The 15,267-nt window shown below is 52.3% G+C and overlaps 1 protein-coding gene across 1 annotated transcript; it reads right to left on the bottom strand.

Moving 5' to 3' along the window:
- Positions 1 to 3,006: 3,006 nt before the first annotated feature.
- LOC309374553 (SLAIN motif-containing protein 1-like) lies at positions 3,007 to 5,887 on the bottom strand. The gene is made up of 2 exons (XM_081919547.1): positions 4,575 to 5,887; positions 3,007 to 3,586 (listed from the first exon to the last, which is right to left on the bottom strand). Exons 1-2 carry the CDS (start codon positions 5,871 to 5,873, stop codon positions 3,101 to 3,103), a joined length of 1,785 nt encoding a protein of 594 aa, XP_081775673.1. The 5' UTR covers positions 5,874 to 5,887; the 3' UTR covers positions 3,007 to 3,100.
- Between the last annotated feature and the right edge of the window lie 9,380 nt (positions 5,888 to 15,267).

Here is a 15,267-nt window from a genome sequence, read left to right as displayed (position 1 = left end):
ATATGTTTACAAGAAACACATATAACAAGACTCCACAGGAAATTATTGATAAATAAGAGACTAGGCCAAGAATTTATCTCATCGGACAAAGTTAAAAAAAGAGGAGTTGTGATATACGCAAAAGAGAAACTGACAACAAAATTTCTTTTTAAAGATGAACATGGACGATTTGTAGCAATTGAAATACAAGTACAAGGAGAAAAAGTATTAATAATTGGAGTCTATGCACCTAATGAGGTGAAATCGGAGTTTTATAAGAAACTGCACGAGACGCTGTTGGATCATATGGACCAAAACATTATCTTGATGGGAGATATGAATGGTGTTGTGTCAACAAACATGGATAAATCTGAAAGACAGGTAGTCACAAAAGATGGAAGACTACCAAAGACTTTTTTCGAATTGACTGACAATATGGATTTGATTGACATTTGGAGAACTAAAAACCCCCTAGGTAGAGAGGGGACTTTCTTCTCTGAAGGCAATATGACTTGGACAAGAATTGACCAAATTTGGATTACAAGAGGGATGGCACCTAAGATTCGGAAGGTGGAAATCTGCCCAAAAATCTGCTCCGACCACAATCCCGTGAGAATGCATATGAAATTAACACTGATTGGTTCCTTTAGATGGAGAATCAACGACACCTTGTTTAGGGATCTTGAAATTATTAAGAAGGCCCAAAAAATTATGAAAGATTATTTTGAAATAAACCTAAAGACAACTGTGGAAAAAAGAGTAATCTGGGACGCAAGTAAAACTGTAATGAGGGTTTTTTTGATTCAGCAAAATGCTATCAAGAGGAGACTTCAAGAGGAAAGAAAAGAAAAGATTTTAGAGAAAATTAGAGAAGGAGAGAAGAGACTAAGGTCTAAACCAAAGTCACAGGAGATTCTGCGAGAAATTAAATCATATCAGGCACAATATTTGAAAATGGTTAACCAGGGCATAGAATGGAAGATTAAACAAATGAGACAAAAAACTTTTGAATCGGCCAATAAGTGCGGAAAGCTGCTAGCCTGGCAGCTGAAGAAAAGACAAAAATTAAATACTGTGACCAACCTTGAAGTAAATGGAAGGAATATACAAAACCCACAGGAGATTAAAGACTGTTTCCAGAGATACTTTAAACAATTGTTTGCACAAGGACCACAGAATGAGACCAAGATTGAGAAATTTTTAGAAACAAATGGATTACAAAATATATCTCAAGAGAACAAATTAATACTGAATGACAACATTTCTGAACAAGAGGTTGAAGGTGCCATTAAGAACTTACAACTAGGCAAGTCTCCAGGCCCGGATCGGTTTTCCTCCAAATATTACAAAGTAATGAAAGACTATTTAATTCAACCTTTAATGGAGGTTTGTAACGAAATTATGGAGGGGAAAAGAGCGCCGGAGTCGTGGAAAGATGCTTCATCACACTTATACCAAAAAATGAATCCGAAAAGACACAACTTAAGAACTACCGCCCCATATCCCTACTTAACGTGGATTACAAAATTTTTGCGGACATTTTGGCTAAAAGATTGAAAAAAGTTCTAGCAGGAATGATACATAAAGACCAAGCAGGCTTTCTCCCAGGTAGATATAGGTCAAATAACACGAGGAACTTAATTGACATTTTGGAAAAACTACAAGTTAAGATCAACACAAAAGCTGTTCTGATATTCATCGATGCAGAGAAAGCCTTTGATAATATCTCTTGGAGTTTTATGAAGAAAAATTTGCAAGGGATGGGGGTGGGAGAAAGGTTTGGAAATGGTATAGGGGCGATTTATTCAGAACAAAAGGCAATTTTTTTTTATTGCACATCCAAGAATGGCATGAGATTGCTGAAATAGATTTCTTTATTTCTGAAACATTCCAGATCAGCAGAATACAAGTTGTAATCAAGTATTAAAATCATATCCCCATAGTAAGAAAGCATTGATTAGTGCAATTTTTTTTCTTGCAAAAGGTCTATCAAAAAGTTTTACTTCCATGAAAACCTGTTTGTTTTCACCAAACACAAGTGTTAATAAAACATTGCAATTTTATTCTTTATTACAAAGTATCGAAACCCAACCATTTAAGAGACCATCGCATCTTTCAAGTGCACTGCAATTTACGCCCTCTTTATAAATACAACACCCCCGTGATAATAAATTAACATTGGAACAAGGAAATGAGAGACAGGTTCGTGTTGACCAGGAAGTCATGGCAGTTTCGAGCAAATACTTTAGTGTGTGCTCTCACAACATAAACATACAACACAGCTGTCATCTTGTCCATCATGGCCCCAATCCAACAATATATGTACTCAAGAATAGACCTGGCACGTGATGTAAGGGGGAAAAATACTCTTTTTCAAGTCCCAAGAGTGGGGAAAGGTCTAAATCCAGACACCTCGCCCCATCTCTCTAACATACACACAGGCCCAAGAACAGGTGAACTGAGTATCACCAAGAATCTGACTGGAACTGGATGTGACTTCTTAAGCAGCTGGAAACCATCCATATTCCCCCATGCAGTTAGAAATATGTGTATGGATAGCTGTAGCTGGATTTGGGGAGATTGGCATGGTTAGAAATACATCTTGAACATAACAGTACCTTACTATTAAAAAATGTGTGTGGGGGGGTAGATTTATGGCACACAAAAAATGCTTTGATACCCTATGATTCAAGCAAAATGTGGGTGTGGGTGTGCAAAAATACACTCCCTTGGAAAGGCTACAAAAGAAGAAGCAGTTAAGGATATGGATCTATTTTGTCAATTTGCAAGGGAACTCGTTAAAGCAACAAAAAGTAGTACACAAATCAAAGAGATCTGAACACTGTTATGGCAAAGCACCCAGAAGTCACATTTTGGCTCCCCCCAGTGGGATACTTTATGCATGTGTTTTTAAAAACCTAAACCATAATGCTGCAACGTTAATTTGACAACACTGCTGTTTGTTTGTTTTTCTGAGCAAACAACTAAGTGTAATATGTTTAGTGACCAACGACAATGACAGAAGAGTAAGAAACAGCCCTGTGTTATTCATCCAGCCTCTCACAGTTATATTTACCCAGCCAGCTGGGTAGGAGAATCTGTATTTCGGCTCGACCCATTGTCAATAGCAGCCATCCCTCCAGTTGCCGTCCCGTAGAGTACTAAGCGAAGAAAGAGGTTTTGGCGGCTGGAGAAAACTTCGGATTGGCTGTGCAATTTTGCTCCTCGGTATGCTGCTCCCCCCTATGGCCAGGGAAGGTCTTGGGAGGCCACTGCGAGCTGCAATGCTGGCGTTTGCAGTCTTGTTTGGCATCGGGATGCCTGTGTTGGAGTGTAGCTGTAAGTTGCCGGACAACGGAACACCACCACCGCCGCTGCCACCGCTGCTGCTGCTGCTCCCTTGAACGGTTGGGCTGACATAGGCTGTGGCTTTGAGAGGCTGCCGAACCGATATTGGAAAGTGCCCCACACTGTGAACTCTGTGTTGAAGTTGCCCTGGAGAAGGAATGCAGGACTGTATTCTTGATATCCCGTTACCAGCTCCATGCAGATTAGAATCAAAGCTTAGGCTGTTCCTCACAGTGATGGCAGGGCCAACATTGGTACAGTGGTGCCTCGCAAGACGAAATTAATTCGTTCCGCAAGTCTCTTCGTCTTGCGGTTTTTTCGTCTTGCGATGCACGGTTTCCCATAGGAATGCATTGAAAATCAATTAATGCGTTCCTAGGGAAACCGCCTTCAGACCAGGTCCGGGGACAGTCTGTCCCCGGACCTCTTCTGAAGGCTGGGGGGGGGGACAAGGGCTTTTCTTCCCACCCCCAGCATTTTAAAAAACCTGGGACAGCGGAGGACTTCTCCGCTGTCCGGGGCGATTTAAAAGCCCCTGGGAAGGCAGGCAGGGGGGACAAAGACTTTCGCCCCCCGCCCGCCTTCAGAAGGTGTTCCCGCCCCCCGCCCGGCTTCGCAGCAGCGCTACGAAGCCCGGCGGCTGGGGCAGGTGTTCCCGCCCCCCCCACCCTGCTTCGGAGCAGCGTTCCGAAGCGGGGTGGCTGGGGCAGGTGTTCCCGCCCCCCGCCCGGCTTCGCAGCAGCGCTACGAAGCCCGGCGGCTGGGGCAGGTGTTCCCGCCCCCCCACCCCGCTTCGGAGCAGCGTTCCGAAGCGGGGTGGCTGGGGCAGGTGTTCCCGCCCCCCCGCCCGGCTTCGCAGCAGCGCTACGAAGCCCGGCGGCTGGGGCAGGTGTCCGGGATCTCTTTTGAAGCAAGCGGCTGCGGAGAGACGCGATCTCCCCGCAGCCGCTTGCTTCAAAAGAGGTCCGGGATCTCTTTTGAAGCAAGCGGCTGCGGAGAGACGCGATCTCCCCGCAGCCGCTTGCTTCAAAAGAGGTCCGGGATCTCTTTTGAAGCAAGCGGCTGCGGAGAGACGCGATCTCCCCGCCGCCCCTTGCTTCAAAAGAGAAGACCCGCTGTCCCCGGGGCAAGCTTCGTTTTGCGAAGCAAGCCCATAGGGAAATTCGTCTTGCGAGGCAACTCGAAAACGAAAAAACCTTTCGTTTTGCGAGTTTTTCGTCTCGCGACGCGTTCGTCTTGCGGGGTACCACTGTACTGAGGGTTGGGGTGCTGGGCATCCGAGCCAAGTTTGGCATGCTCCTTCGGAGCTTGTCTCCATTAATCCTGTTCGGTTGTGGCTCAAGAGGATTTTGGGCTTGAGGAGAGTAACACTGTTGCTGCAGATAATTGTTTGAGGGGAAATATGGGGAAGTCGGGCTTCTCCTGCAGTCCCGTATACTGGAAAAAGTCTGTGAATGGGGAATTCCTCTTTGGAAAGGGGAGCAGCGGGTCAACCGAGGCTGCGGAGGGGGCAGGTGGTCAAATTCTTCCTCTTCGTCCTCAAGGCTGTAGCGATCAAATTCCTGGTCGCTGCTTGTCCCTTTCTTGCTCGAATGGAGAGAGACGCTGGAGCTGTTTCTCGATACAGATGCTGAAGTAGACGCATAATCTTGTCTCAGACTCTCTTCTTGCAGCCAAGCCATGATCTGGACGTCTGTGAGGTCTTGCAGTTTATATCCCATGGAGATGGAATCGTCTTCTAGTTCTGAGGTGCTCAGTTCACTGTCTATGGATGACTGGGGGCTGAGAGGGGAACTTCTAGAAACACAACCTGTTCTTTCAGGTGTTAATATTGCTTTATTGAAGGTTTTAGAGAAGGCAGGAGTGTTAAAGCCATTGCTATATGGAGTGAGGCTTGCAACAGGGCTATAGGGGAAAGCCAAGGAGACAGACGTAGAGAAGAGACTCCGCCATCGACTAGCTTGTTCCAACCTGAAGCAGAGAGAGCGTTTTGCAGCTTCCATCTCAGGGCTTGGATTATCTAGAACATGGCGACACCACTGCAAAGGGGTCAGTGATTTTTCTTGGGGTACGATGCTCTTTGTTGGTGGAACATACAACCACGTCTCGTCGTCGTCGTCGTCCTCCGGATCGCAGCACTCAACCCCCTGCAGATCCAGCACCTCCACTTCATCCAGGACGGTGTCGGCTGGGGGAGAGGCTTCGGGGCCTCTGGGGCGGCAGCTTCCTCCTCCCTCTCCTCCTCCGGGGGGCGACGGCTTGAAGTAGATGAAGGGCTCGGCTTGGCACAGGAGCGCGGGCACCAGGCTGGGCATGCAGGCCGTCGGGGAGGCACTGGGGGTGGCGGCGGGGAGCAGCAGGAGCGCGCCGGCGGCGGCGGCGCTTCCCGGCGAGGCGGGCGAGGTGGCGGCCGCCCGGCTGCGCAGCTGCTCGTTCTGCTTCTCCAGCTTGCGCACCAGCTCCTGCAGCTTCTTCACCTCCAGCTCGGCGCTGACGGCGCCCGGCTTCACCTCGGCCACCAGGGGCTTCAGCACAGCAGCCTCCATCCCTCCGCCGAGGCGGCTGCCTGCCTGCCTGCCACCTCCAAGACGCACCTGGCCGGAGACGCGCCTGGCGCGCAGCGGCTGCGGCGCTCGCTCGCCTCCCCGCCCTCCGCCGGGCCGAGCGAGGCGCACAATCAACAAAAGGCAAAATTAATAGTGAACAATGTGGTTACAGAAGAAGTTAAGATAGAGAAAGGGACACGACAAGGCTGCCCAATTTCCCCTCTGCTTTTTATTTCAGTCCTGGAGGTCTTGCTGAACATGATTAGAAGGGACCAACAGATTCAGGGTATACAGGTCGGAGCCAAACATTACAAACTGAAAGTGTTATGGGAATAGGGGGCTGCTCGTGCGTAAGCCTTTAAGCCCTCCAAGTTTTGCCATCAGTTCCTAAACTCTCCCAATCCGCGGAGCCATAGGTGCATGGCTACCTCAATCGCTGGCAGAATCCGTCAGTGGGCGCTTCCGGAATTTACGCCAACATAAGAGTTCCTTGACGGAAACTCTCCTTCTGGATTCTGGGCACCCCTGTCATGTCCCTTTTTCTATCTTAAATTCTTCCGTCGTCACATTATTTACAATTAATTTAGCCTTTTGCTCAGAGTATATTGCACCTATACCATTTTCAAAACCTTGGCCTACCCTCATCCCCTGTAGGTTATTTTTCATAAAACTCCAAGAGATGTTGTCAAAAGCTTTCTCCGCATCCACAAATATCAGAACTGCTTTAGTGTTTATATTCACTTCTAGTTTTTCCAGGATATCGATTATGTTCCTCAAATTATCAGACAAGTGTCTTCTCGGGAGAAAGCCCGCTTGGTCTTTATGAATCTCTTCCATCAAAACTTTTTTCAATCTCTTGGCCAAAATTTTGTAATCCACATTAAGTAATGATATAGGGCGGTAGTTCTTAAGCTGAGTCTTTTCAGTCTCTGTTTTCGGTATAAGTGTAATATATGCCTCTTTCCACGACTCTGGTGCCCTTTTCCCTTCCAGAATTTCATTGCAGACTTCCTTCAAAGGTTGTAATAACCACTCTTTCAAAGATCTATAATATCTAGAAGTCAGCCCGTCCGGTCCTGGAGATTTGCCCAATTGCATATTTTGAATGGCACCTTCTACTTCCTGTTCAGATATTTTATAGTTCAACATTAATTTGCTTTCTTGGGAGATTTTTTGTAATCCATTTGTCTTCAAAAATCGGTTGTAATGGGAATTGGGGTTGCGCGTGCGTAAGTTGCCTCTACTCTTGGCAAAGTTGCCTAGTTAAACCTTTCCCTGGCTGCACAGCCTTTACTCCACGGCTGTGTCAGTCACTGGCAGAATCCGTCAGTGGGCGTTTCCTGAACTTCTTCCAGCATAAAAGTTCTTTGACGCCAAGTCTCCGCCTAGCCTCCCTTCGCGGAAGTCTTCTGCGCAGGGTGGGCATGGGCAGCGGAGGACCTGTGCTCTCCCCGCTAGTTTCTGTGGAAGAGTCCTAGAGACATCTCTCCGAAGCCTTCCCCTGCTCCCCTTTCTTCCTGGTGTCACGCTGATTTCCTTCCTCAGTGGATGAGTTCCCTCTCTCCCTGCTGGGCCCTTCTCCGGCATCGCTGGAGAGCCTTCCCTCCACTCCTGGTTCCAATGGCAGTTCCCTGACATCGGTCTACCCCCTTTTCTTTCTAATGTAACACTACTGTCTCAAAAAATGAAACTGATCTGTAGAACATGTAACTTGAAAAAAGAGACATTGCAGATACTTTTGTAAATCAAGAAATATTTAATAAAAATACGCTTTAAAAAACTTATATATTTGCTAAAAACTTTTCTGTGTCATTTTCTGTAATAGTTAGCTGATGTCCTCTGTAATTTTAATTCTTTTTTACTGTACATTTATAATAGTTGTAAAAAGCTTTGGGACTTTATTATGAAATTGCTGTATGAAAGAATTTTTTCTTAATTAAAAAAACCTATTAAAAAAACAAAACAGCTAAGGTCATCTCTGCGCTTTCTCTCACAGCAGCAGCAGCAGCCACAGCAGAGGACCCTGCAGGGTTGATGTGCGCGTTCCTCTCCACAGCCCAATCTCCACCTGCAATGGGGTCTCATAAGGCTGGCCTGGTTTGTGGCGGCGGGAATCTGTCTCTCAAAACAGTTTGCGGGAGGCGGCAGTCGGGGTGAGCTTCATTGCTGGGCTGTTGTAAGCTGCTCCCTTCCAGCTCAGGCTCTGGTAACGAGTTGTGCTGGGATGGGGAAAAGGTGAGATATATATCACCTATATATATATTACATATATGATATGTGTGTGTGTGTTGGCCCAAAACATGTAATGCCATGTGAGTTCGGAAGACTGGCCTCCTCTGAGCCCGTCAGTGTGGTGGTGGGGATCCACTGGCTCCCAGTTGCACTTATTGTACAATCCTGGATTTCTCATCTGGTTTCTAAACTTGTGAAGTGCCCTGAGATCCTGTGATGAATTGCGGAATATAAATCAATCAAACAAACAAACAAACAAACAAATGCTTCTTGGTGTTAGAGATACAGTGGTGCCTCGCAAGACGAAATTAATTCGTTCCGCAAGTCTCTTCGTCTTGCGGTTTTTTCGTCTTGCGATGCACGGTTTCCCATAGGAATGCATTGAAAATCAATTAATGCGTTCCTAGGGAAACCGCCTTCAGACCAGGTCCGGGGACAGTCTGTCCCCGGACCTCTTCTGAAGGCTGGGGGGCGCGGGCTTCGCAGCAGCGCTACGAGGCCCGGCGGCTGGGGCAGGTGTTCCCGCCCCCCCCCCCGCTTCGGAGCAGCGTTCCGAAGCGGGGTGGCTGGGGCAGGTGTTCCCGCCCCCCCCGCCCGGCTTCGCAGCAGCGCTACGAAGCCCGGCGGCTGGGGCAGGTGTTCCCGCCCCCCCACCCCGCTTCGGAGCAGCGTTCCGAAGCGGGGTGGCTGGGGCAGGTGTTCCCGCCCCCCCGCCCGGCTTCGCAGCAGCGCTATGAAGCCCGGCGGCTGGGGCAGGTGTTCCCGCCCCCCCACCCCGCTTCGGAGCAGCGTTCCGAAGCGGGGTGGTGGGGCAGGTGTTCCCGCCCCCCGCCCGGCTTCGCAGCAGCGCTACGAAGCCCGGCGGCTGGGGCAGGTGTTCCCGCCCCCCCCACCCCGCTTCGGAGCAGCGTTCCGAAGCGGGGTGGCTGGGGCAGGTGTTCCCGCCCCCCCGCCCGGCTTCGCAGCAGCGCTATGAAGCCCGGCGGCTGGGGCAGGTGTTCCCGCCCCCCCACCCCACTTCGGAGCAGCGTTCCGAAGCGGGGTGGCTGGGGCAGGTGTTCCCGCCCCCCCGCCCGGCTTCGCAGCAGCGCTACGAAGCCCGGCGGCTGGGGCAGGTGTTCCCGCCCCCCCACCCCGCTTCGGAGCAGCGTTCCGAAGCGGGGTGGCTGGGGCAGGTGTTCCCGCCCCCCCGCCCGGCTTCGCAGCAGCGCTATGAAGCCCGGCGGCTGGGGCAGGTGTTCCCGCCCCCCCGCCCGGCTTCGCAGCAGCGCTACGAAGCCCGGCGGCTGGGGCAGGTGTTCCCGCCCCCCCCACTCCGCTTCGGAGCAGCGTTCCGAAGCGGGGTGGCTGGGGCAGGTGTTCCCGCCCCCCCGCCCGGCTTCGCAGCAGCGCTACGAAGCCCGGCGGCTGGGGCAGGTGTTCCCGCCCCCCCACCCCGCTTCGGAGCAGCGTTCCGAAGCGGGGTGGCTGGGGCAGGTGTTCCCGCCCCCCCGCCCGGCTTCGCAGCAGCGCTATGAAGCCCGGCGGCTGGGGCAGGTGTTCCCGCCCCCCCACCCCGCTTTGGAGCAGCGTTCCGAAGCGGGGTGGCTGGGGCAGGTGTTCCCGCCCCCCGCCCGGCTTCGCAGCAGCGCTACGAAGCCCAGCGGCTGGGGCAGGTGTCCGGGATCTCTTTTGAAGCAAGCGGCTCCGGAGAGACGCGATCTCCCCGCAGCCGCTTGCTTCAAAAGAGGTCCGGGATCTCTTTTGAAGCAAGTGGCTGCGGAGAGACGCGATCTCCCCGCAGCCGCTTGCTTCAAAAGAGGTCCGGGATCTCTTTTGAAGCAAGCGGCTGCGGAGAGACGCGATCTCCCCGCAGCCGCTTGCTTCAAAAGAGGTCCGGGATCTCTTTTGAAGCAAGCGGCTGCGGAGAGACGCGATCTCCCCGCAGCCGCTTGCTTCAAAAGAGGTCCGGGATCTCTTTTGAAGCAAGCGGCTGCGGAGAGACGCGATCTCCCCGCAGCCGCTTGCTTCAAAAGAGGTCCGGGATCTCTTTTGAAGCAAGCGGCTGCGGAGAGACGCGATCTCCCCGCAGCCGCTTGCTTCAAAAGAGGTCCGGGATCTCTTTTGAAGCAAGCGGCTGCGGAGAGAAGCGATCTCCCCGCAGCCGCTTGCTTCAAAAGAGGTCCGGGGCAGCGGGAAGAGCTGCCCCCGGACCTCTTTTGAAGCAAGGGGCGGTGGGGAGAAGCGATCTCCCCGCCGCCCCTTGCTTCAAAAGAGAAGACCCGCTGTCCCCGGGGCAAGCTTCGTTTTGCGAAGCAAGCCCATAGGGAAATTCGTCTTGCGAGGCAACTCGAAAATGAAAAAACCTTTCGTTTTGCGAGTTTTTCGTCTCGCGAGGCGTTCGTCTTGCGGGGTACCACTGTACAATCCATGTAGATATGTGCCTTCTCTTTTTTTTTAATTCATATTTTTATTAGATTTTACAAAAGAAAGTCACAAAAACAACAAAAAATACACATCAAAAATACAAACAGAAAAACAGAAAAAAGAAAAACATAAAAAGGAAAATTTAGCATAGAAAAAACTCTCTTTCAAATTAATACCCTTTGTCAGGGGCTCAGGAGCAGAGGCACAGGAGAGGGAGGAAATGGAGAGCGAGGGGGAGGAATCCGAGGGGAGCGTAGGCGATGACAGTGGTCCGAGGGATTCCCTGAGTCTCTCCAGTGAATCGGAAGATTCACAGAAGGGGGCGCCCATGGCCAGGGCAAGGGGGGTGCCTAGGGGGACACCCCAGGAAGAAGGGGCCAGAGGGGACTCAGAGAGCAGCAGTTGGAAATCAGGACCAGCTTCCCCACCAGAGCGCAGTGGGGGGGGAGGAGTCCCAGGTATCGGAATCAGGCTGCTCACCACCAGCGAGAGGAGATGAGTCAGGATTGACCACGCCTCCATCGGAGAGCGCGGAAACGGTCGAGAGGAAGGTTGGAGGCTGGGCACGCGCGCCAAGTTCAAATGTACAGGCGAGCGGCACAGCAGGTAGCCCGGATAGGGAACCAGGTCCTAAAGCCCGCCGGAAGGAGGGACAAGAGTCAGGGGGGTCAGCGTCAGAAGAGTCCAGAAAGGAGGAGACCCCGGGGGGGGCAGAAGGACCCAGAGGAGGAAGGAACAACGGAAGAGGTGGAGTAAGGCTAGAGTCTTAAACTGGTGTACAGGGGGCGGAGACTCAGACGGAGCTTCGCCGGTCTAGGTTCTAGACGTAGAGCTGCACGCTGCGCCTTGTAAATGGAAACTGAACTTCAATAAAGACTTTTGTACTTTACCACCGGCTGGCGTTGGTCCTCTGTGAGCTGGGACCTAGAGGCAGCTCTGACAGTAAGCTCCGTCTCCATTACACCTCGCAACGTGAGTGGACGCAGCGAGGGGCGAAGATTGGTGCTTCGCAAGCTCACAAAAGCTGGACAGGATGACTACCGAAGAACGAATGGTGGACCTGCAAAATGCAGTTACGCAACTCAGCGCGGAGATACTAGCATCCAGAAAGAGGGAAGAAGATACTGCTGCTACCTGCAGGGATCTGCAAGCCAGGTTGGAAATGCTGACTAAGCAGGGGCTACCGGGACCCAAACCAGAGGGGATTGGGCTGGGAAAGAGAGGAGGCAGCCTGGTGTCTCATTTCGATGGGAGTCTGCAGCAGTACCCTAACTTCCGAGCAGACGTGGTGTTTGCGCTGCAGTTGCTGGAGAAAGACTTTTGAGATGAGCAGGAGAAGGTGGACTTTATCTCCATGGACTCATCTCCATGGAGAAGCTAAAGCGTGGCTGCGCAATCTGTGGAGAGATAAGGATCCCACGCTCCAAAGTGCGGATACCTTCATTAAAGCGATGGATGCGTGTTTTTTATCAACAATAGACGTAGATATCGCCAGAAAAGAGGTACATGGACTGAAACAAGGGAGAGGCACTGTAAGGCAGTATCATTCCCGCTTTTTTGCATTGGTCAATGCGCTGGGATGGGAGAAAGATTCAGCTGCAGTCAGAGACCTTTTCTGGGAAGGGTTGAATGGAGCTGTGAAAGACGAAATTGCAAGGGGGGAATGACCCCAAAGCACTCAGGAAGTTGTACAGAGGGCGCTGACGGTTGGGGTGCGTCTGGAAGAACGTCCATGGAGCAAAGACGAAGGGCGTTGGGGACGCACGCCGGCGAGAGCACCTCCCTTCTTTCCCAGGGACGCAACGCGCGCTCAATCCACGCCTCCGCTGGGAGGGGGAGAGGAACAGATGGAGATAGATGGTGCCAGGGCTCAGTCAGCAACCAGAGCCCTAACACCGGGAGCAGTCAAAGCGAAGACTCCTAGAGGAAACAGGAAGTGTTACATCTGCGACAGTGCTCAGCACATGGCAAAAGAATGTCCCCAGAGGCTCCACAAACACACTGCAGCCTCCGCAACAGTAACAGAAGCAGCTCAGCAGAGAGAACCACAGCAGGGAAACGACTGAGTCTGGCTGGAAGCAGAGGCACTGGGGCCCAGCCAGACGAGTAAGTGAAGCAGTCCCCAGAAATTTTGCAGCCCACAGACCCACTCCCGCCCAAACCAGTGGTGCAACTCACTGCATCGCTCCAGCTACCCAATGGACTTACAATGGAAGTGCCCATTACCATTGACTCTGGTAGTAATGCAGACTTTATAGGACTGGATTTCATCAAGCAACATCGCATAGCGCTCCTGCCAGCCACGATGCCCCTGAAAGTTGTCACGGTCAATGGAAGAGAATTGCTAGGGGGGCAGGTGGTCAAGCAAACGCCCCAATGGTGATGCAGATTGGAAATCACAGGGAAGTCATCAGCTTCAATGTGACCCAACTATCGGACACGCCTGTAGTATTGGGCATGAGTTGGCTGCACAGGCACAGCCCGGCATTGGCATGGTACCAGCGCCAACTGACTTTCGGCTCCTCCTACTGCGCAGAACACTGCATTCTGCCTAGCCCGGAAGGGGAAGAGGATGACCTGCAGCTACGATTAGGAACGCTGCAAGCAGTGCCCCACAAGTACGCAGCGTTTTTGGAGGTTTTCTGCGAGAAGGAAGCGAACAAGCTACCTCCCCACAGGTCCTATGACTGCAAGATTGACCTCCTGCCGGGGGCGACGCTGCCGACCGGGAAACTGTATTCCATGTCTGAAGACGAACTGCATGAACTCAGGGAGTTCATAGATCACAACTTGAAGCGCAGTTTCATCCGGGAGTCCAAAGCAGTGGGGGGCAGTCCCGTGTTCTTCGTGAAGAAAAAAGACACGCCCCAAAAAAAGGCTTGTGGTTGATTACAGAATTTTAAATTCGAAAACCAAGCCCACGGCCTTCCCCATGCCCAAAATCGACGACCTGCTCGCGACGGTGAGGAAAGGACGCGTTTTCACCAAGTTGGATCTGCGAGGGGCGTACAACCTTATTCGCATACGGGAGGGCGACGAGTGGAAGACGGCCATGTTCACGCCCCTGGGCACCAATGAATACAGAGTTATGCCGTTTGGATTACAAAATGGCTCCCACTGTTTCCAAGCCTTCATGCATCACGTGTTAGCGGGACTCCTCTACAAGAAGTGCGTCTGCTTCCTGGACGACATCCTGATATTCTCAGACTCGCAGGAGGCTCACGAGAGAGACGTCAAGGAAGTTCTGCAGAGACTACGGGAGCACAGACTTTACGCCAAACTGGAGAAGTGCCAGTTCGACATGACGGAGGTGGATTTCCTGGGCTACAAGTTGTCCGACAAGGGGCTCGCCATGGACAGCGCCAAGGTCCGCTCAGTGTTGGACTGGAAGAGCCCGCACAATCGGAAGGAGGTCCAGAAGTTCGTCGGCTTCGCCAACTTTTATCGCAAGTTCATCAAGGGGTTCGCTATGCAGATGGTGGCCATTACCGACACTCTCAGCTCCAAGAAGAAGAAGTTCATGTGGACGGAGCAGGCGGAGCAGTCATTCCAGAAGCTCAAGCGTCTCTTCGCATCCCGAAGAGCAGCTACTGCATGTGAACCCCAGCAAACCGATGAGGGTTGAAACGGACGCCTCAGACAGAGCTGTGGGAGCGGTCCTGTTGCAGCAAGATCCGCAAGGGGACTGGAGGCCGTGCGCTTTCTACTCCAGGAAACTCAGCAAGTCGGAGCAGAATTACACCATCTGGGACAGGGAGTTGCTGGCCATTCATGCAGCATTCAAGGCGTGGCGGCACTTCCTCGTCGGAGCCAAACACACAGTGCAGGTCCGCACGGACCATAAGAACCTGGAGTACTGGTGCACGGCAAGGTTCCTGAACCAGAGGCACTTACGCTGGGCGGAGTTCGTTGCGAATTTCGACTTCAGGATTGAGTACATCCCGGGAGGCAACAATGTCATGGCGGATGCACTGTCCAGGAAGCCGCAGTATCTTGAGGAGGCGGCACCGGCGGCGGCCAAGCACATTTTCGCACCGAAAGCGTGGGCGTGGGCTTCGGCAACCGTGGACCTGGACGCCGTACGTCGCGCGCTGCAGGCGGACTCCTTCGCACGAGCCAAGATGGAGGAGGTGCACAGTGGCACAGCGAAGGACGACGAGTTCCAGATACGCGACGGACTGCTCATCCGCAAAGGGGCCCTCTATGTACCGGGAGACGACCTCCGTGCCAAGGTACTGCAGCAGTTGCACGACGCACCCAGCGCCGGGCACTTTGGCAAAGAGAAGACTGTAGAATTGGCCCAAGATGCGGGGGGAAGTCGCGGATTACGTCACGAGGTGCGACACATGCCAAAGGGCCAAACCAGTACACACACCGCCGGCGGGACTGCTGGAACTGCTACAGACCCCGCTCGAACCGTGGGAGAGGGTGGCCCTGGACTTTGTCACGGATCTACCCAGCTCGCGGGGCAAAACACCAGTTCTCGTGGTGGTGGACATGTTCACCAAAATGGCCCACCTCATTCCGTGCGCGAAGGTGGCCCCAGCGGAACAGACCGCCAAGCTGTTCATAGACCACGTGTTCAAGGTTCACGGTCTACCGCGGTCTATCCTGTCCGACCGGGGGCGCCAGTTCATCTCAAACTTCTGGCAGAAGCTGATGGGCATCCTGAACGTCAAGATCAACCTAGCGTCGGCGAGACACCCGCAGACCAACGGACAAGCGGAGAGGGTCAACGCCATCATGCAGCAGTACC

The sequence above is a fragment of the Podarcis melisellensis genome (genome assembly GCF_964234715.1).
Source record: "Podarcis melisellensis genome assembly, chromosome: 7".
Taxonomy (NCBI): Eukaryota; Metazoa; Chordata; class Lepidosauria; order Squamata; family Lacertidae; genus Podarcis; species Podarcis melisellensis.
The sequence above is the reverse complement of the archived record's forward strand: the minus strand, read 5'-3'. Positions and strand labels throughout refer to the sequence as shown.